Raw genomic sequence first — 20609 nt, forward strand, 5'->3', positions numbered from 1 at the left:
AGAAATTAGGTCGGAGAGCGGCGGACAAGAGCCTAGCTTCTTGTTTTGCTTGTGTGTCAAGAACAGACAGGCGGGAGGAGGCCGGGTGGCCGTGCAGAGAACGGGGACAGCGGGGACACCCCCGGCAGCCCCCACCCCTGCGCCACCTGCCTCGCCGCCCACACAGCCGTCCACGTGTCCGGCCGGCACCCGCCCCATCACGCGGCCAGGTTCCGAGTGGAGTGCACACACGCACACACTTGTACAAGGCACACGTAAGCACACAATCCGCTCGGGCACACGTGCACACACACACCACACAGCGCACGTGCGCACACACAAGCCGCAGGCGCACGCAGAGGCACCTGTGTGCCCCCCACCAGCTCTCCACGCGGCCCGGACGGCCATCCAAGGGGAAGCCACCTTCCAGCCGCAGGGGCCACAGCCGGGACAGAGCGAGGGGGCAGCAGGGGTGAGAAGCGTATCTGCCGACGATAGTTGGCAACGACACAGACAGTCCCCAAATTACCGCTCTGCTAGGAAAATATTACACTTCATAAAACTCATGTTTATTCAAAAAAATCTATTCAGAAAGTCTGGAAAGCGTAATAAATATCTGTATAGTGGCCGCCCATCTCCAACATAAAATACAAAGCGTGAACACGGGAATGACCTGTACGCACGGTCGCGGGCTTGTAAACAAAGTGCCGAGTCGGGGGCTGGGTGGGAAGCGTGCTCCGCGGAGGCGACCTGCAGCGGTGCTGAGTTCCTGTCTCCCAGGTGACCCCCGGGCTCTGCGAGGCCCCGCGGGGTCCTCTTCCGTTCTAGAACTTTAAGGACTCTCGGAGAGGTGAAAGGCCACAGAGCCGTTTGGAAAGAAGAAGAGTGCAAATCAAGTTCCTCGTGTCCCGGAGAGACCCAGTCAAAAGCGTGAGGCAAAAATCCCAACGTGCGGCTTTAGGAAGAACACCATTTAATCAACAATACTGGCTAACAGGAAGCACTGTGGTCACTTCAAACGCCGGACAGTCCTCCAAGTGCACGCACACGCACACGCGCACACGCACACACACACACACACACACACACACACAGGTCACGGACAATCTGACCTAAGGATACAGGTGAGATCTCACTCCTGCCCGAGTCTGACTTGGGGCAGCATCTGGCAGAGCCCTCGCGGTGGGGGTGGTGAGTCAGGTGTTTCTGTCAAATGGGGGGGGGGGATCTCCAGGTGGGACGGAACCACAGTGGGCACCCCGGAGGGACCGCAGTGGCCGGGTAGGTTTTCTGGCGACAAAGTCTGTGGTTTTGGGATCCAGAGGGGCTGTGACTCTACATACTGGGGGCGGGGGGGACAGCTATTTCGTTCTGTGTGATCTCACCGCGTGTGCGAAGCCCACGGAGCCACGCATGACGGGCGGGGGCGGGGGGTGAACCGCACAGGGAGAACTAGATATGATACCTTCCTTCGCACACGACCGCTGCTTATAAAGCACGGCCACTGGCTGTTCCGCTCAAGACTCTGACGTTAAGCTGAAAATATTGACTTCTCCAGGCTGACTTTCTGTCGGACGGTTTCAAGTATCGCCTCGTTCTGGATAAGCTGAGAAAACAGAGGTATTTGGCAGACGTTCAAGTAACGGGGGTGAGCAGGGGGGGCCCTGGGGTCTCCGCTCAGGGCACGGCTTGGGCGAGGTGAGTCTCGGGGTCCCTCTGCGGCTCTCAGAGTGAGGATGTGGGGCTGTGTGCACGGTGGCCCGGAAGGGGATGACAGGCAGGGGCGGGGGAGCCTGGGAAGCACACACGGGCCACCCCCCTCGGGCCTGCGTCCCTCGCGCATTGGCCTCCGGTGAGCTAACCAGTGAGCCAGCAAACCTCGTGCGGCGGACAGAAGGCGTGATGACCTCGGTTGGTACCTAGGAGGTCAAACCTGTGACCTAAGGGCTGTCCAGTTTTTCCTAAGTTTCTAACAGTCGATTAAAAGAATCCAGACCTAACACGAAACGGTTGAGGATCAAGTCTTTCTAGCCTTGGGGAAAAGCATTTTCTCTTGGGAAACACGAGAGATGCCTGATGAGGCTTGGTGCAAAACAGACGGGTGAACCTGTCCCCACCCTTTATGTCGTGTGGTGTCTGAGGGAAGGAGAGGGCTCGTGGAATAACGAGAGCTGCTGCAGAACGTTTACCTGTGAGGGTCTGAAAACAACCGGGAGAAGGTAAGGGGTCGTGCCCAGAAGGCGACATGTGGCTCTTGTTGGGTAGTTAGCGGAGATGGGGGAGGAAGGGAACTAGGAAACACGCCTTCTCGGTGAGACCTGCCTGAGGGCCACCGGCGCCCCGCACCCTGCCAGGGCCGCAGGGAGTCACGGCCGGCCTCCGCCTGGGCAGTGGCGTCCAGCCTGTCCTGGCCTTCCTGAACAAGGGGCGCCCAGCCCCGCGCTCCACGCCGCGCCCCTGCTGTGCGCACGCACCCCAAGGGAAACGTAAGACGTCACTGAAGAACAGAAACACAAATGCGACACAAAAGCACAGCTTCCACAAAGTGCACGGTAGCCCTGGAAATGCCTCCTTCCGCCCCCTCCAGGCCCCCGCGTGGCGGCCCGGCCTCCGGGCTCCCCTCTGGCTGCCTCCCTCCAGCTCAGGGTTGCCGGCGCCCCGGGAGGGGAGGGGGTCTCCCGTGGGCCAGAGAGAGGAAAGCAGACAGAGAAACCGGTGCTTTGGGCGAGCACGGGGGGCTGACAGAGGGCCGTGGCCGGCTGTCGGGCCTAGAGCTCTGTCTCCGAACCTCCGGGCGGGAGCGCGGACCCCGGCCCCGCAGCCCCCGCCAGCCATCCAGCCGCGGGGGGAGCAAGGACACGGGCCGGTGTGTGTGTGTCGGGGGGCACAGGCTGCAGCTGGCTCCTCCCCAAGGACGTGCTGTTCTTGTGAGAAGAGGCTTCCGAGGCAAGGATGCTGCTCGCCGGTTCCGGGCCGGGCTCCCCCCGCTTTCGGGTCTGCGACCCGGGAGAGAACAGCCAACACCTCAGTCAGAGACGAGGGGGAGATGGGACAAGGGCTCTTTGGATCATGTGGAGGGGACCCGGCGCCTAGTCTTGGGTGCCACGTGCCGACCCCGTCCTTCCGGCAACAGGCGAACCAGCCAGCGCGCCCTCCCGGGCCAGTAACGAGGACGCCGGTGTCCGGGTCTGGCCAAGTCGCCGGCTCTGTAACTGGCAAAAATCTCTGTCGCTCTCGATCTAAGCCACGATCGGAAAAGACCTCCAGAGTCCGAAGGGCCCTACGGGCGATCAGCAGGGCGGTGAGCGGTGACACGAGTCGGTCCGGCTTTGCTCGGGGGGAGGAGGCGGGAGGCCGGAGGCGGTGGGAGGTCCCGGGGCCGGATCCCATCCAGGCGGAGCGAGAGAACGTGGAATGAGCGGAGGCGCCCGGGGCCCGTGGCCGGGCGGTGGTCACTCCGTGGCGCCCGTGGCGGGGGCCCAGGCCGCTGCCCGCGAGCCCGAGGACGCTCTGCAGAGCCTGCGGGTACTACAGCCTCGTGGACGTGAGTCTCTTCATGCCCCTGCGCTGCGCCAGGCTGGACGACAGCACGGGCTCCAGCCGCGGCGCCTGCGGGGTTCGGTTCAGGGCAAAGTAGGTGGCGGCCATAGCCCCCTGCAAAGCGAAAGGAAGAGGCCGGTGACCCGCTGCCCGCCCGCTCCCGAGGGGGCCCGACCCCCGGCCTCGCTGAGCCCTCGTCTGCGCGCGCACGGCGGGCGCGGACGCCCTTCCTGCCGGACCCTGGGGCACGGGGCGCGACGTGCTCACTGCAGGGTCCACGTGCACTGGGGCCTCGTGAATAACGCGTCCGTCCACCGCCCCGCGCCAGTCCCGAACTATGCCTGTGGCCTGTGACCTGGGGTATTCCGGACGCGCACGGAACCCCAGGATGGGGTCCCAGGCCCCGTGCCGCGGTACATTGCCACACCAGCAGGGCTTTGGGAGACCCGAAAGGGCTGACCCTGACGTCTGGCCGTGGTGTGGCCCCAGTCCTTCCCGAGAAGCTCCGGGCAGCCGCTGCCCAGCATGTGAGGCAGAACCTGCTCGTTCCTGCGGTGTAGACCCCCCCCCCGGTCCTCTGGATGCCCCCCAGTCTATCTGGTTTGCCCAGCGGGGTGCGGGTGAATCACGACCCAGGTGGCCAGAAGCCACTGCCTTGCCGCGGTTACGTGCAATGACACGTGGCTTCCATCAGAACAGTTGTACCGGAAGGTCAGGAGAACCAAGGCTGGGATCGCCGGATGGCAAGGGTCGAAGGAGAGACGTGAGTTAGAGGAGCGGCTATTCTGTCCACTAAAACCCTTTGATCCCTGGGGGGACACTCTCACTGCTGCTGGCCGCGTCCTGACGGCGTTCCCTCCACAGCCTCGCGTCTCTTTCGCGGGCGTCGGGACGCGCTCGCCTAGGGGGCGCAGCCAGACTCCACGTTGCGTGTGCTGTGGGACCCGTCCCAGGAAGCCGAGGGAAGCAGTTGTGGTGAACGGCGGGGTCAGCAGACGACCGCGTTGGGGCCCAGCCCAGGGCCCCCGCTCTTGTAGATAAGCTTCTACTGAAACACAACTGCATCCATCCACCTGTGTATCGTTTCTGTGCTACGGCAGGACATCCGAGGCGTAGTGACAGAGATACCTGACTCGAAAAGCCTCAAATGTTCACAGTCTGGGCCTCTACAGACAAGTCTGCAGGCCTCTGATCCGGAATTGAGGGCTGGGGCGCCCGGGTGGCTCGGTCGGTTAAGCGACCGACTCTTGATCTCGGCTCGTGATGTCATGCTCTGTGGGATCGAGCCCCACCTTGGGCTCCGTGCTGGCAGTGTGGAGCCTGTTGGGGATTCTCTCTCTCTCTCCGCCCCTCCCCTGCTTGTGTGCTCCCACCCCCCACCCCCACCGCCAAAATAAATAAACATTAAAAAAATCATTAGAATGAAGGGCTTTGGAACCTTGAATTGGTAGAGATGTAAGACTCTATCCACCTCCCTCTCTCCCTCCTTCTCTCCCACTCTCCACCCCATTTGTCTGTCTGTCTCTCTCCCACTTTCTCTCCGTCTCTGTCTCCTATGCACACGGGTGCGTGCACACACACACACACGCACACAATGAAGCTGTTCAGGGTTGTTCACAGACGTGGTAGCTTATTCAGAGCTTTGCATGTGCTGGCTCGTCGGTGAAGAAACGTGTGGAAGTTAAGAAATGAGGGATACGTGCTGCGCCCGTGATCGGTTCCCCACCTGGCCCCCACACTGTGATTTCTTCGGGTGAACTGGGAGGTCTCAGGGCCACGCCTCTGTGCTCCCCACCCCCCTGTTGTGCCCCCCTGACCATTTGTTGGTACCTTCACCAGGTGGGCGTCCTGTCTGCTGAGCTGGTTTTGGGACAGGTACTCTCTGTTCACGATCCATGGGTGTTTGAGAACTTGAACTGCCGTCAGGCGCTGATGGGGGTCCACGTGGAGCATCTTGGATACGACATCCTGTAAGGGCAGATCACAGGGAGGGGGAAGGGAGGCCGATCGAAGCTGATTCGAGCAGGCTCCCGAGTAAAATTCCTTTGTTTCCTCTCACGGCAAAACCTCACCGTTGTTCCGGCCGATGGTCAGCATTTTGGGGTCACGTGTTCACGATCAGCTTTTAAAGTACGTGAGTGATTTTTAAATCTTAATCATCATCGACTTGGTGGCTCATTCCAGGCTTATAGTGGATTAAAGATTTTACATCCGAAGAGAACTCAAACGTGGAAATGTTAAATGGTGCATATAATGTAATGAAATGGTCTTTTAGTCAAAATGATATCCTTCCAAAGGGAGAAGCGAAAATAATGATTGTCCCACAGATTTAAACCAGTTATAACACTGGACATAGGGGCGCCTGGGTGGCTCAGTTGGCTAAACGTCTGACTTCGGCTCAGGTCATAATCTCAAGGTTCCTGAGTTTGAGCCCCGTGTCGGGCTCTGTGCCGACAGCTCAGAGCCTGGAGCCTGTTTCCGATTCTGTGTCTCCCTCTCTCTCTACCCCTCCCCTGCTTGCACTCTCTCTCCCTCAAAAATAAATAAATGTTAAAAAGAAAACAATGGGTGTAGTTACATTTAAGTATAACTATCCATAAACATTTGCTATAAATAATCACCAGCCATGGAATTGACAATCTGTAGCCATTACATGTGTCCGATGGGCTAATAATGTCCAACAGAGGGAATTTTTTCTTCTTTTTTTCCTTTTTCTTTTTTAATGCTTATTTATTTTTGAGAGACAGAGCACGTGTTGGAGAGGGGCAGAGAGAGGGAAACACAGAATCCGAAGCAGGCTCCAGGCTCCGAGCTGTCAGCACAGAGCCCGACGCGGGGCTCGAACCCATGAACCGTGAGATCATGACCTGAGCCGAAGTCGGACGCTTAACCGACTGAGCCAGCCAGTGCCCCAGAGGTAATTTTCTTATTTGACTGTAAGGTAATAACAATAAAAAGTCCTCCAAGTAGCTTAAAGACAAAGCTCCCGTTTATGTCACACATCGCAATACACGTACACGTGTGCACACACAGTCACGGCTGTGATCGGCATCTGCATAGCGTTCATGAGACTGTCTTCATGTGCTCGATGCACCTGTTCTCAAGAGTCATCGGGACTGGCCTTGGGGGAAGGAGGGCAAATATTACTTTCCCTGTTTTGCAGATGGAGATGTCGACATTTGTAGCCATTGAACAATTGTCCAAGGAAGAGCCATGACGAGAATCCATGCTCTTCTGCTAGCCTCCTCATCCTCCTCTGGTATCGCCGTGACATTTCTCAGTGAAACACATGAATTAGCGCACACGCATACCGCAACGCCGAAGCACTCAACAGGAGATCTGGTCATAAACCAGGAAGGAGGAATACTACAGACTAATACAATATCCTTTCCTTCTATAGAGAAATCCCATGCCTTTTAATATTTGATAACATTCATCTTAGTAACTTCTTGCAAGAAATATGTTCTGGAAGTATTACTGTTCCCGTTCCCAAGTGTAAAAATGGAAGCAGAGAGACCTTTATTTATTCGCTCAAGATCTCCTAGTAAATAATACCTTTCTACACGGTACGTGCAGGATGCGGGTAAAGCAACAACAGACCAATCCACGGGCTGTGTCTGTTTTGGGGAAGATTGGAGGTTTGTTGTACGTACGGTGAACACAGAGGGGAAAAGGCACGGGGCCAGATGAGGTAGAAGACACGGCGGTGAAGGGGCAGGAGGAAATCGTCAAGGTCCTGGGAGGCAGTGAAGCCCTCTGCCTGCAATCTTGGTGCTTGACTTGATCCTGCACTTGGCTTGACTCCTGTTCTTGACTTGACTCCTTTCCTGACCCCTTCTCCCTGCCTCCCACTCTTGCCTCCAAGATCACCTCACAAAGGAACCCCCAGCACCCGAGTGCTGGTCTACTTTGGGGACCACCAGACTAGACAATTCCTATACTCATTTGAGACAGAGTGGATGGAAGGGAGCAGTGGGAGCGGCAGGGTCTGACACAAGGGATGCGCTCACCAGACACCAGCGGCTGTCTCCTCTGCCATCACCTCCGCCATGACCTCTGTCGTCACCTCCACCATGACCTCTGTCGTCACCTCCGCCATGACCTCTGTCGTCACCTCTGCCATGACCTCTGCCACGACCTCTGTCATCACCTCCACCATTACCTCCACCATGACCTCTGCCGTCACCTCCACCATGACCTCTGTCGTCACCTCCACCATGACCTCTGCCATCACCTCAGCCATGACCTCTGCCATCACCTCCACCATGACCTCTGTCGTCACCTCCACCATGACCTCTGTCATCACCTCTGCCATGACCTCTGCCGCAACCTGTCATCACCTCCACCATGACCTCTGCCATCACCTCCACCATGACCTCTGTCGTCACCTCCGCCATGACCTCTGCCGTCACCTCCGCCATGACCTCTGCCGTCACCTCCGCCATGACCTCTGCCGTCACCTCCACCATGACCTCTGTCGTCACCTCCGCCATGACCTCTGTCATCACCTCTGCCATGACCTCTGCCACGACCTCTGTCATCACCTCCACCATTACCTCCACCATGACCTCTGCCGTCACCTCCACCATGACCTCTGTCGTCACCTCCACCATGACCTCTGCCATCACCTCAGCCATGACCTCTGCCATCACCTCCACCATGACCTCTGTCGTCACCTCCATGACCTCTGTCATCACCTCTGCCATGACCTCTGCCGCAACCTGTCATCACCTCCACCATGACCTCTGCCATCACCTCCACCATGACCTCTGTCGTCACCTCCGCCATGACCTCTGCCGTCACCTCCGCCATGACCTCTGCCGTCACCTCCGCCATGACCTCTGTCATCACCTCCGCCATGACCTCTGTCAGCACTTCCACAATCATCTCTTCTACCCACTTCACCATCTTCCCCATCCCCTCCGCCATCTCCGTACGAGGTCACACGGTGACGATGATGGCAGCACTGAAATCAGAACCCCAGATCGTCTACCCATTTCACAGTAACACAGGAAACGGAAAGTCGATACTCCTTCTTACTAGTGGTCCAGTGATCATTTACTATTTAATTAGAGAGGAGTTGATGATCTCAACTGAAAAAGATGAAGTCTGACGTTTCCTTAAACAAGGCTGGTCCCAAATGGCGAGGCTACCGAGAAGCCCCAGTGCGAAGCGTTCAAAAACAACAGAAACACATCTCTGTCCCAGAGTTGTCCTTGATCAGTCTGTGATCATTCAGGGCCGCCATTTCATGACGTCACCAGAAGTGTGAGGGTTAATTTTATGGGTCAACTTGTCTAAGCCACAGTCCCCGGTGTTTGGCCGAACCCCAGTCTAGATGATGCTGTGAAAGTCTTACTTAGACGAGATTGACACTGAAATCTGTCAGCTCGTAGTAATGACCCTTCATGGTGTTGGTGGGCCTCATCCAATCAGGGGAAACCCTGAAGGTTAAAAAGACAGAGGTTCCCCTAGGAAAAGGGAAGTCAGCCAGCAGAAGGGCTTTGCCCTCGAGCTATGAGACCAGCTCTTCCCGGAGTCTGCAGACTCTGTAGACGTTAGACTTATCACATGTCACTTCCACAGTCACATGAACTGATCTTAAGAATAAATCTATCTCCGTATCTGCCTATCTACATGGAATCCAATGAATTCCATAGAATCTGTATCTGCCTGTCCACATGGAATCCAATGGATTCTATTTCTCTGGAGAACCCCAGGGCACCAAGACTGTGGGACACGTGAGAAGCTTTGCGAAAAAGAATTTTTCAACTGAGAAGCTAAAAAAAAAAAATCTACGAGATAAAACACATGTGTTATTTCTATGAAGGGTCTCCCCTAGCTTCCTCGCAAACGGAGCGGTCACTACAGTCCCCACCCTAAGCAGCGAGAGCGCTGGGAAGCACTCACCTTTGCCGCATCAGAGACGGAGTCCCAGTTCCCCCCAGAAAGGGCGTATTTCCCACTGCCGATCCTCGCCAAAATCTCCTCGGGAGTGTCATCGGGGCCGTTTGCAAAAGGGGTAAATCTGTGCAATGAGAGAATTCAGGTAAAATGAACCTCTGCTGTACGACCTACGGTGAAGTTCACAGCTAGATGTTGCCCCTGCCTTGTTGAGAATAGCTCTTTCTTTGCCGCCGTGCTCCAAATCCAGAATCAGGGGAAAGCGTTACTTATTTCTTAACGCTACGTCCCTCTTCCGTACTTGGCCAATGCTGTAGGTCAATAAGGCAAGTGCAGAAAACTCTGTGGACCCCAGCACGAGCTCCCTGGACCGTTTCTGGACCCCTGGGGACACTGTGTTAGGGTGGTTTGTCCGGTGACTCGTTGAGACCGTGGCAGAGAGCCTGAGATTTGAAGTCTGAGACCCATGGTTGGTCTATTACCAATTCCAGTTCTCAAACAAATTGTTTTTTGAAGGAGAGAGAGAGAGAGAGAGAGAGAGAGAGAGAGAGGAGAGGAAGAGTGAGAGAGAGAATCTTTTTTTTAAAAAGAATTTTAATGTTTATTTATTTTTGAGAGAGAGACTGAGTGTGAGTGGGATACAGGCAGAGAGAGAGACACACACACAGAACCCGAAGCAGGCTCCAGGCTCCGAGCTGTCAGCACAGAGCCCGACACGGGGCTCGAACTCACGGACGGCGAGATCATGACCTGAGCCGAAGTCGGACGCCCAACCGACTGAGCCACCCAGGCGCCCCAATTTCTTAAGACTCAATTGCAAACAGGCAGGATAATACACTCGCGGGGACCCACAGAGACACTACACAATACGTCGGCACTTGCCGCGTTGTGAGTTATCGTATCACCTCCCACCATAGACCGGGGCATGCCAAGAAACGCCTTCCTGGAAAAGGAATTCTGCGTGAATCTCATGACACTTGGTCTTAGTGGCAAAGTTTGCGGTCTGAGATTTACGTACACACAACGCGAGTGTCAGAAAATCACAGAGCGATCCCACTCTGGATTCGTAGGGTCCTAGGCCTTTAAGGCTGGAGTCCTAACGTGTCACACAGTGCCTTCTTTTTCATTTAAAAGTGAGGGGAGTGAGGCCAGTAGAGGAAAGAGCCCGGCCCAGAAGCAGAGCTGGCGAGGGCAGACCCCGGATCGGAAGGGGCGCGGCGGACCCGACCCTCCTTCCGTGATGGCAGGCGTGTCGTCCGGTGGCCACGCAAACCAGTCACCTGCCTTTACCTGGCTGCCTGCCTCGAGGTGCTGTCTGACCAGGAATGTTTACGGGTGCTTCCTAAAGGAAACAGGGGCGCCCGGGGGGCTCAGTCGGCTGAGCGGCCGACTTCGGCTCAAGGTCAGGATCTCACGGTTCATGGTTTCAAGACCCGCGTCGGGCTCTGTGCTGACAGCTCGGAGCCCGGAGCCTACTTTGGATTCTGTGTTTCCCCCTCTCTCTGCTCCTCCCCCACTCTCTCTCTCTCTTTAAATTTAAATAAACTTGGGGTGCCTGGGTGGCTCAGTTGGTTGAGCGTCCGACTTCGGCTCAGGTCATGATCTTGCGGTGCGTGAGTTCGAGCCCCACGTCGGGCTCTGTGCTGACAGCTCGGAGTCTGGAGCCCGCTTCGGGTGCTGTGTCTCCCTCTCTCTCTGCCCCTCCCCTGCCTGTGCTCTGTCTCTCTCTCTCTCTCTCTCAAAAATAAATAAACATTAAAAAAAATGTAAAGAAAACATAAAGCTAACTTTCTCATCCCTGGTCTTTATTTGTCCCGAAAGGGCTAAGGAAGCCTGAAAGCGTTCACCCAGGACCTGCGAGTGTGTGTCCCCACCCTGGCACGGGGCAGGGCTGACCCTGGGCCCGGACGGGACAGCCCCCGACACCTCTGCCTCGTGATGGCTCGGGTGCGCGTGCCGTCGCGTGCTGACACCCATGGGAGGCGCGCATTACCCTGCCAGCATGGTGTAAAGCAGGGTCCCCAGACTCCAGATGTCACACGCTGCGTCATAGCCTTGTCGCTTCAGGACCTGCAGGGGAAAAGCAGGAGATGGGTGAGCACTGGGGAGGAAACTTCAAGCTCCCAGCGTGCTGTTCCGACGGGATGATGGGCTGGGCAGGTGGGGGACAGGGGACGTCTTCAGGGCAACTGTCGTTTATCAACGCAAAGTCAACTGTGGTGCCTGGCAGTAGGGCTCCCCAAGGACCAGGGCACACACAGGAACCACAGTTCTTGCCAGATCCACTGATACACGAGCTGAAAAGGAAAGACTTACTTTTTAAAGGGACTTTAAAGACATTATGGCAAAACGTACATAGCATAAAACTTACCGTCTTTTAAGAAGCATTTTTTTAATGTTTACTTTTGAGAGAGAGACAGAGTGCAAGTGAGGGAGAGGCAGAGAGGGAGGGAGACACAGAATCTGAAGCGGGCTCCGAGCTGTCAGCGCAGAGCCCGACGCAGGGCTTGAACCCACGAACCGTGAGATCATGACCTGAGCCGAAGTCGGACGCTTAGCGGACGGAGCCCCCCAGGCGCCCCTAGAATTTACCATCTTAATCAGTTTTGGGAGTACGGTTCAGTTACTCAAGCGTTCCCATCATCCACCTCCAGAACTCTTTTCTCTTGCAAAACTGCAACCAACTCCCATCACACACTGGCTCTCTGTGCCCCGCCCCCAGCCCTCGCCCCCACCCTCCTTCTCCTCCTCCGGTCTTCTCTGCGGATTTGGCTGCTTTAGGGACCTCATGTGGAATCATACAGTAATTACGCTCTTCTGCCTGCGTATCACACACAACGTAACGTGCTCGAGGTTCATCGTGTTGAGGCGTGGCACGGGGTGTCCTTCCTGTTCAAGGCTCACAACCCACTGAAAAACATGCCACATTCTGTGCAGGCATTCAGCCACTGACGGACACGTGGGTGGCTCCCACCTTTGGTGAACAGGGCTGCTGAGAACACAGGTGGGCGAATATCTGCTCCTGTCTCTGCTTTCAGAAACGCTGGACACGGGCGTGACCGCACTGCGTGGTGAGCCTATGTCTAGTTTTTTGAGGGACGGTTAAAACAGAAGAATTCACGCGTCCTAGGATTGCGTACTTCCGCGGAAGACGATGCTCTGATAGATTTATAGTTGAGAACAGTAAGGAAAGCAGCATAAATGCTCACGGATTACTGTACATTACGGGGTTGAGCATCAAACATGGAGGACTGTGTCCGACTGTCTTCGACACAAGGGCAAGGACCCCGTCTTCCCGTGTTTGCAACGCGGACACCGTGGGCTGTGCCGGGAACGCGGTCGGTGGCCAACCAGCCGGCACACGCAAATGAACCGAATGTTCGTCGTTCAAGCCCTGTCTCCACTGGCTGAGCGACCTTCAAAAGTCACTTGAACCCACTGAACCTGGTTTTTTTCTTAATCTATCAAGTGTGGCTAATAGTATCCACCCTGTGTACTTCGAACGGTGTATCAAGATAGAAGTAAAAAAAAACCGGTGAGGGGCGCCTGGGTGGCTCAGTCGGTTAAACATCCGACTTCAGCTCAGGTCATGATCTCACAGTCTGTGAGTTCAAGCCCCGCATCAGGCTCTGTGCTGACAGCTCAGAGCCTGGAGCTTGCTTCAGATTCTGTGTCTCCCTCTCTCTCTGCCCCTCCCCTGCTCATGCTCTGTCTCTCTCTGTCTCAAAAATAAATAAAAACTTAAAAAAAAATACCGGTGAAAGTGCTTTGGAAATGGTAAAGCAATAGACCAATTTAAGATAGTTCATAATGGCTAAAATCAATACCATCAATATTATTTCTTTTTTTTTTTTTAATTTTTTTAATGTTTATTTATTTTTGAGAGAGAGAGAGAGACAGAGCACGAGCAGGGGAGGAGCAGAGAGAGAAGGAGACACAGAATCTGAAACAGGCTCCAGGCTCCGAGCTGTCAGCACAGAGCCCGACGCGGGGCTCGAACTCACGAACCACGAGATCATGACCTGAGCCGAAGCCGGACGCTCAACCGACTGAGCCACCCAGGCGCCCCCCATCAATAGTATTTCTGATCAGATAAGGCAACAATAGAGGCTTATAAGCAGAGTATTTCAAAGGGGCCCCAGGTAGCATCTGGGTGACCCAAAAATGGCCTTGTGTCCCATGCGTGTAGGCTCCGTGCCCAGCTGCATCTCGACTCAGCACCCTGCCTTCCTCACCACCCTGGGGCGGGGAGGGGGGGGCTACCTCTCAGCTCGCAGACCCACCACTAGGTGCCAGCCTGCCTTCACCAGCAGCCAGAAGGATCCACACAGAATCCAGACCTACCACCTGTTCTCCTTCCTAACCCCTCATTCCCACCAGCCCTGTCCTGCTCGACCGGCCTCTCAGGTTTTGTTGCTAAGTTTCTAGAAAGCAAGAAACTGGGTTTGTCTTCGTGAACACATCAGTGACTTCAGAGCCTAACAAAACCATCCCCGGGAGCCTGAGAAGGTGGAAATGTACCCGAGGCTGTTGCTGAGATCATCTGACCCACTGGGTGCCGGCCAGGAGCCCTCCCCTGCAAGTCGCCACGGGCCTCGTGTGACACTCCACAGCGGCCGGCCGGCGTCCGCCGTGGGCCACAGTCTGGAGCAGCATCTGGCACAGAGGAGACCCACAGACACGCAGCCCCCCCCCCCCCGCCCCTCCGTCTGTGCAGCTGTAGGTAGGTTTCTGATCACAGGGGACCCGTTAGCTCCCTTCCGGGTGACAGGACAGTCCGACCGCATCACGTCTCAGCGACTCCCAGCAAACACTCGGGTTTGATCCTCATGGTCTACCGCACAGTCCGATTTTACACGAGAACATCACCATGAAAAGCGTGACAAACAGGAAACTAAAGTGGTAAGGTGAGGGTGCTTGAGCAAGATCCCCCTTTGCAGTGGGGGAGGGCGTGCCTCCGCGGGCTCGGAGGTCTTACCTCCGGGGCGACAAAGTTTGCCGTGTAACAGGGTGTCATCAACAGCCCGTTCTCAGCTCGAAGCTGCTTGGCGAACCCGAAATCGCAGATGCGGATGGACTCAGGGTTTCCAGACTCGTCCATGTACAGTATGTTGCTCGGCTTCAGGTCTCGATGAACAACCTGGAAAGGCAGCAGGCCCAGGATGGGGCAAGAAAGGGAAGGGGCGGTGCGTTCAGAACAGCAGGGCTTATACTGGGGCTGACCTGCGGGGGGCAGGGGGGGTTCCCTCCTCTCTTCCTCTCGCGTTGATGCTCAGACCGGGGGGCCCCCTAGAAACCTCTTTGGTGGCGAATGAATATTTCAATGAGTCAGTAACTAAGCAGCTACCTAAGCTGAGAGCATCACGTGCGGTGAGTTCAGGTGATGTGGATGAAAAGACCTCTACAGGTACGTGTTTATCGTGTGCCCACCACGCTCCAGCGCGGTGAGGGGCCGGGCACACCACAGAGCGAGGCAGACGTGGGACGTGTGACCACGGACAGGCCCAGGCGATCGGCAGGAGCCCTACAGCCGCCCCTGTGCCGAGGGAGCCGCGGGGCTCCAAGCACGAGGGACAGGATCGGCCAAAGTTGTCATCACATCTCAGAGCAAAGCAGCTACCTGGGGCACATGGCGATTTTTCTGAAGGGGACAGAGGCCGACTGGGAGCACACGTGTGTGTCTGAACACGGCCTGGAAGCTGCACTGTCCTGTTAAAACCCAGGCACGGGGTATAGGAGGGAGGTTGGAGGGACACAGGCGGGCGGCCAGCCGGGTTTACGGAGACCCTGAGGGCAGGGGAGCAGGAGAGTCTGGGTCCACCACCCCCCTCATTCAAGAGACGCCAGTCTGGAAAAACCATCGTCCAAAGGGTCTCCTCTGGGGTTCTGGGAAAATGCTCCCTACTCCCGGACCGCCGGGTGACCACCGAACAGGCCTGCCGTGTGGTCCCAGAAGAGCATCGTCCTGTTCGGAGGCGGCTGCATTTTAAACGCTTACGACCACACGTGTGGGGCTGGCCGGGGAGCACCGTCCGCCTCGCAGGAAGGGCCGAGAGGACGGGGGCTGGAGCAAGGCGTGGGGCCACACGGCCACCCCCAGCCAGGCAGCCTGGGGCTGCGAGCGCGGGGTCTGGAAGCCCAGAGCCCGGCGGGACCCTGTCCCTGTCACTCCCTCTGTGCGACCAGCCCCAGGCAAGATACTTCACCTTCCTGTGCTCTGGCCTCCCGGTCTGTCCGGGACTGCAGGCGTGGAGGGCGCAGAGCAGCGTGTGGAGGACGGGGAGGCGGCGGGAAACCTAGCCCTTACTGTCGTTTCACCCGCGGAATTCCTTTGTGTTGGTGCAGGAATTCAGTTCTAAGAGCAGGTGACGGAAACTCCAAAATTCCCCTTTACCAAGCCCACCTACGTTTTTCTGTATAACCGGTCCAGGTAAACGTAATGTCTCCGGCTGGCTCCCCGGGACACAGCATGTGCCTTGACCTTGGCCCCTGCGGGGGCAGGTGTGACGCAGAAGGAAGCCGAGGCCCCCCCTCCCACCCCCCCGCTCCCTCCCGATCCTCGGTTCCTGCTCTGACCCGGCCCCTCCCGGGGAGGACGGCGGGCTCACCCCCTGCGAGTGGAGGTAATCCATGGTCCTGGTGATGATGCACAGCACGTCGCTGGCCTCCCGCTCCGAGAAGTGTCGCTGTCGCAGGATGCGGTCCAGGAGCTCCCCGCCACGCATCAGCTCCGTCACCAGGTACACGAACTTGCCGTCGTCGTAGACCTGGGAGGCGGAGACAGGGGCGCACGGACCTCAGGGCCCACGCAGGGACCGCGGCCACCCCGCCCCCTCGCCAGCCAGCCTGCTGTGGGGGGAAGGGCCGCCCTGGACGGGGCGGAAGCCGGTGTCAAAAGAAGGCTTCTGGTGAAAATGAGCCAATGGCCATTCCAGTCACACCCGACGCGGTTCTTAGGAAAAGCCGGCTTTAATAATCTGCCGCAAAGCAGGGAATGAGTCAGCGAGGCCAAGAGCTTGCAAGGGCGAGGTTTGAGTGGAAATGAATCGTGGGGGTCTCGCTCCCCTCTCTGCTGGGGAATTAGGGACAGCACCGTGCTGCTGTGGGTCTCCGGGGCCGAGCTCTGCAGACTTTACCGGGCACACCACTTGGGGTGGGGGGAGGGTTGTCGTCAGCAGGCAGGGTCTGGCCCAGCAGGTCTGGGTCATGTCCAAGCAGCCCCCAGGGGCCCTCTGTCCCGCTGCACCGTAGACAAGATGTAGCCAGACCCCAGAATCCAGAATGGGAGGGGCGGGGAGGCACAGAGAACCCACCGCATGGCAGCCGCACTTTTATGGCCGAAAGCAACGGAAAAGGAGAGCTTCGTCAAACCACCTTTGCGCCCAGGAACTTAGAAACACCACGGCCAAGGGGTGCCTGGCTGGCCCAGTCGGTGAAACGTCGGACTCTGGATTTCAGCTCAGGCCGTGATCTCACGGTCCGTGAGTTTGAGCCCCGCGTCGGGCTCTGTGCCGACAGCACGGATTCTCTCTCTGGCTCTCTCTGCCCCTCCCCTACTCGTTCTCTCTCTCCTTCTCAAAGTAGGTAAATAACATAAAAAGAAAAAAAAACCCAAAAAACCCCACAACAGCCAAAAACTCCTCCGCCCTTGCTCTTTTCGTGACATGCCTGTGTGGACACAACCACCCTGCCTACGGGCGTGCCCGGGCATCGAGAAGAGCCTCGTGGAAATGGGGCAGATCCCCCACAAACGAGTAGTTTTGAGCTCACAGATCAGCGAGTTTCCAGAACAAATGGCTGAAACGATTTGCCTGACTCTGAGCTCAATGCAAGCTGTAAAGGTAATTTGGGTGTATTTGTTTCCAGTTTATGAACCCAGAACATCCTCTACTTTGGAGAATGTGCTTGTGAACGTATCACCAGCTGGGGACCTCGCACCCCAACAGGGTGGAACTGGCTTGGAAACCTTAGGGGGTTTTCACATTAGCCGCTTTGCACTTGTGGATCTTAACATATAAATAAAAGCTGAAATGCAGAGAGCCCCGAACGGTGCAGTGAAGGCGACGGGGGCCCAGTGATGGGGACCCAGGGGGACAAAGCCGGCGTTTACTCTACTCTTGTCAACACAGGTGCCTGTTTCGCATTTGCCTCAGAATCTGGTCGGCATTTTGCAGTCCTCCTGCTCCAGGAGCCGACGGGGCCTGGAGGGAGCTCCAAGTGGCCTCAAAATCTTAAGGTTTGGGGTTGGGGACAGTGGAATCACTCGGGAGTGTGAGGGTGCAGGTGGCCGGGTGAAAGCTCCCTCTCCCCTCCGGCCCCACCCCTGCAGCCCCGGGCTCTGTGGTGTCCTTCCAGTGGGGAGGACCCCTGCTCCCTTCCCTCTCCCAGGCCAGCAGGGGTGGAGGACGCTGGGAGGAGCCCCAGGGCCAGAGCTCCGGATCCGGGGTCTCGGATCTGACCCAGCCCCGTCTCGTCCACTCCATGCTCTTGTTTCTGCTACGTTCAGGAACAGCCCAGAGTCTGCACCAGCTATCCTGCCCTTTACATGGCACTCTCTCTGATTTGGGAGGGGGCCCGCTGTCCTGGGGACTCGGGCTCGCAGGTGCCGAGGGACCTGGAGGTGCAGGCGGCAGAGGCTGGCACACACTCGTGGGGGCAGGAACAGTGGCTGGACCGCGGAGAAAGCCACCCCCGGAGAAACACGCCGACACGCGACACGGCAGCCGTGTGACGCTCACTCACGTCTTTGAGCGTGATGATGTTCGGATGCTGTCCGTATCTCAGGAGAATCTCGATCTCTTCCGAGGGGTCTCTTTTACTCTTATCGATGATCTAGAATGAGCAGAGCACCTGACGTGAGGCTCCCGGGCAGCATGTGCTGGCTCGGACCCTTTCTGCCTTCCCTTCGCCTCCAGCTCACGCCCACAGGACACCTTACAGTCGCCTGGATGTTCGTGGCAATCCTCCCTGCCGACGAGCACCAGGGCGACACTTACAAAAAGCAGGCACGAGCCTCAGACACGAATGCTAAGCTACTGCAGGGCGGGTGGAGAGGGGCGAATTTTAAGCTATTGCAGGGCGGTGGGTGGAGAGGGGTGGGCTCGGGGAGCTCACTCAGGCACCACGTAACGGAAGGTGCTTCTCCACTAGATGGCGGGCTCCGGGTGGGTGGCCTGTGCTCCTCGCTCGTCCAAAATGAGCCCCCGGCTGCCGCCGGGCGTCTCTTAGCCTTACTCTGCGGCTACGCGCTGGCAACAAAGTGTGGCCAAGTGCATGGCTCTCCCCAGGGGGCACGGGGCTGGCGTGCACGCTGAATCGGCCGCTGTGGCTCAGACACGCAAACGTCCCCCGCCTCCGCAACCCAGCACCTGTAGCCCACGTTGCGGGCTAGCAGATAAAATCCTTCCGCCCGTGAAAACAGATGGCCTCCGATGACAGGACGAGGTGTTATGAACAGTGCCCCTATTTTTTTTATTTGAGAGAGAGAGAGAGAGAGAGAGAGAGAGAGAGAGAACACAAGTGTGTCTGAGTGGGGAAGAGGTACAGAGAGAGAGGGAAAGAGACAGAGAATCCCAAGCAGGCCCCACTCTCAGCACAGAGCCCGATGTGGGGCTCGATCCCACGACCCTGGGATCATGACCTGAGCCGAAATCGAGAGTCAGATGCCTAACCGACTGAGCCACCCAGGCACCCCTGCATCTTGGCTCTCAAGCCCACAGCCAAGCTCCGAGGACCCTGGTGCCCCAGGACTGTGAGCCCCGTGACACGCGTTGTTACACAAACAAAAAGTTAAGCTCCCTCCCTTGACACATTTTTCTCGTCTTGCTACATTTAACTCCACTGGAGTTCTAGCTCGGACCCCAGGATTACTTCTGTGATGGAAAGAAGCTAATGCATCGTCCCAAGGGAGAGCCTTTGTGGAGGCTCATTCGGCAGGGGTGGGGGTCCTTAATACACGGCTTGGTGGGACGTGAGCTGGCCGGGCCCTGGCATCCCTTCTGCTCCAAAGGCCCGCAGGGACGTACGGTCTCTCTGGTCTGTGACCTTCTCTTTGAAATCGGAGACGGTTGAAATACGTTACTGGATTTTTGAAAAATTAGTGGCGGATGCATCTCTTTTCAAAGAAGATTTCATAATGAAGAAACGTATTCGTAGCATAGATCTGTTTGATCACTCTCATGGTGGCGTGGGATGTGGGAAGCCTTTTCTCTACTGCCCGTGGCCCGGGGGTGGGGGGACAGCCAGCAGCTACAGGGCCAGAGGGGGTGGCTGTGGGGGCCGTCCTCCGACAGGAGCTGGGGCCTTTACCTTCCTCAGTCCTGTGGCATCTCCCACGGAGGAGCCGACCTGAAGCCAGAAGGCAAGGCAGGGAGGTGGGGAGGTGGGTGTGCAGGGGAGGTGGGCACCCAGCCCGGAGGGGAAGCCGGGCCCAACAGTGGCAGGCGCAGGACCCGACGGCCGCCCTCCTGGCTCTCCACCATCTCCCCGACCTGGGCAGGGCTGGCCCGCGTCCCCACGGCTGCACGCCCCGGGCTGGCCCCGTGTGTCGATCCTAACCCTTGTCAGCAAGTCCTGGCTGCTTTTAGCCACAAATCTTCTTGTCTTCACAGAGATGCTTAGCCGTGAGGCCCGACGACTGGTCCCCGAGCGCGAGCTGCAGTCTGTGCTGGGGGAAGGCAGAGCCCAGAAAGAGGTTCGAGCACACCGTTTAGACACGTCTAGGAATGAATCTCCTCCCTGTGGGATTGGTTTCTTGGGACTGGCATTGTTAGACTTGCTTCTGGTCCAAGAAAGTGCTGGTGGCTCAAGTTCCTTACTCTGAGAATATACTGCTTTATAATCTTTCTGAGGCAACGGGAGAAGGGACTGTCCACATACGTGCCGGCGAGCCAGGCCTCCTCCCTCCCAAGCCGATGCTCAGGTAATCCTGACGGAACACGGAGGCGGCGTCGGGACGCCCACCCTGTCTCCTTCTCATCCAGCAGCGGCCGCAGACAGCAAGCGGGGCACCGCCTGGGGGGTCGGCCACCCACCCCGGCCGGTGAGCGAGCCGTCCGCGGTGCCGCGCTCTAGCCAGCTGGGCACTTGCGGGGCTAAGTCAGTGCGCCAGGCAGTGCCGGGCACGGGAGGGCTCCCTCCACAGGCGAAGCTCAGAGGTACCGACCAAGAGCATTGCCTGCCTGCCT

The 20609-nt window shown here is 57.3% G+C and overlaps 3 protein-coding genes across 5 annotated transcripts in view; all 3 read right to left on the bottom strand.

The window, feature by feature from the left end:
- Positions 1–1502: 1502 nt before the first annotated feature.
- Positions 1503–3499, bottom strand: LOC122238816. Its single transcript, XM_042987519.1, has 2 exons — positions 2302–3499; positions 1503–1585 (listed from the first exon to the last, which is right to left on the bottom strand). The coding sequence occupies exons 1-2, from the start codon at positions 3367–3369 to the stop codon at positions 1511–1513; spliced, it is 1143 nt and encodes a 380-aa protein (XP_042843453.1). The 5' UTR covers positions 3370–3499; the 3' UTR covers positions 1503–1510.
- The window catches only part of RPS6KA2 (ribosomal protein S6 kinase A2), a 348407-nt gene continuing 331296 nt past the window's right edge, over positions 3499–20609 (bottom strand). For all 3 annotated transcript variants that reach the window (XM_042987516.1, XM_042987518.1, XM_042987517.1), the window contains 7 exons: positions 18166–18255; positions 16032–16190; positions 14402–14563; positions 11417–11493; positions 9430–9547; positions 5350–5487; positions 3499–3633 (listed from right to left, as the gene is read on the bottom strand). In XM_042987516.1, the coding sequence (XP_042843450.1) occupies positions 3508–3633; positions 5350–5487; positions 9430–9547; positions 11417–11493; positions 14402–14563; positions 16032–16190; positions 18166–18255 (870 nt within the window). In that variant the 3' untranslated portion in view covers positions 3499–3507. The remainder of the gene's footprint in view (positions 3634–5349; positions 5488–9429; positions 9548–11416; positions 11494–14401; positions 14564–16031; positions 16191–18165; positions 18256–20609) is intronic.
- LOC122238817 (putative type-1 restriction enzyme specificity protein MPN_285) lies at positions 6390–9047 on the bottom strand. The gene is made up of 2 exons (XM_042987520.1): positions 7920–9047; positions 6390–7621 (listed from the first exon to the last, which is right to left on the bottom strand). Exons 1-2 carry the CDS (start codon positions 8223–8225, stop codon positions 7526–7528), a joined length of 402 nt encoding a protein of 133 aa, XP_042843454.1. The 5' UTR covers positions 8226–9047; the 3' UTR covers positions 6390–7525.

The sequence above is a fragment of the Panthera tigris genome, chromosome B2 (assembly GCF_018350195.1).
Source record: "Panthera tigris isolate Pti1 chromosome B2, P.tigris_Pti1_mat1.1, whole genome shotgun sequence".
NCBI lineage: Eukaryota > Metazoa > Chordata > Mammalia > Carnivora > Felidae > Panthera > Panthera tigris.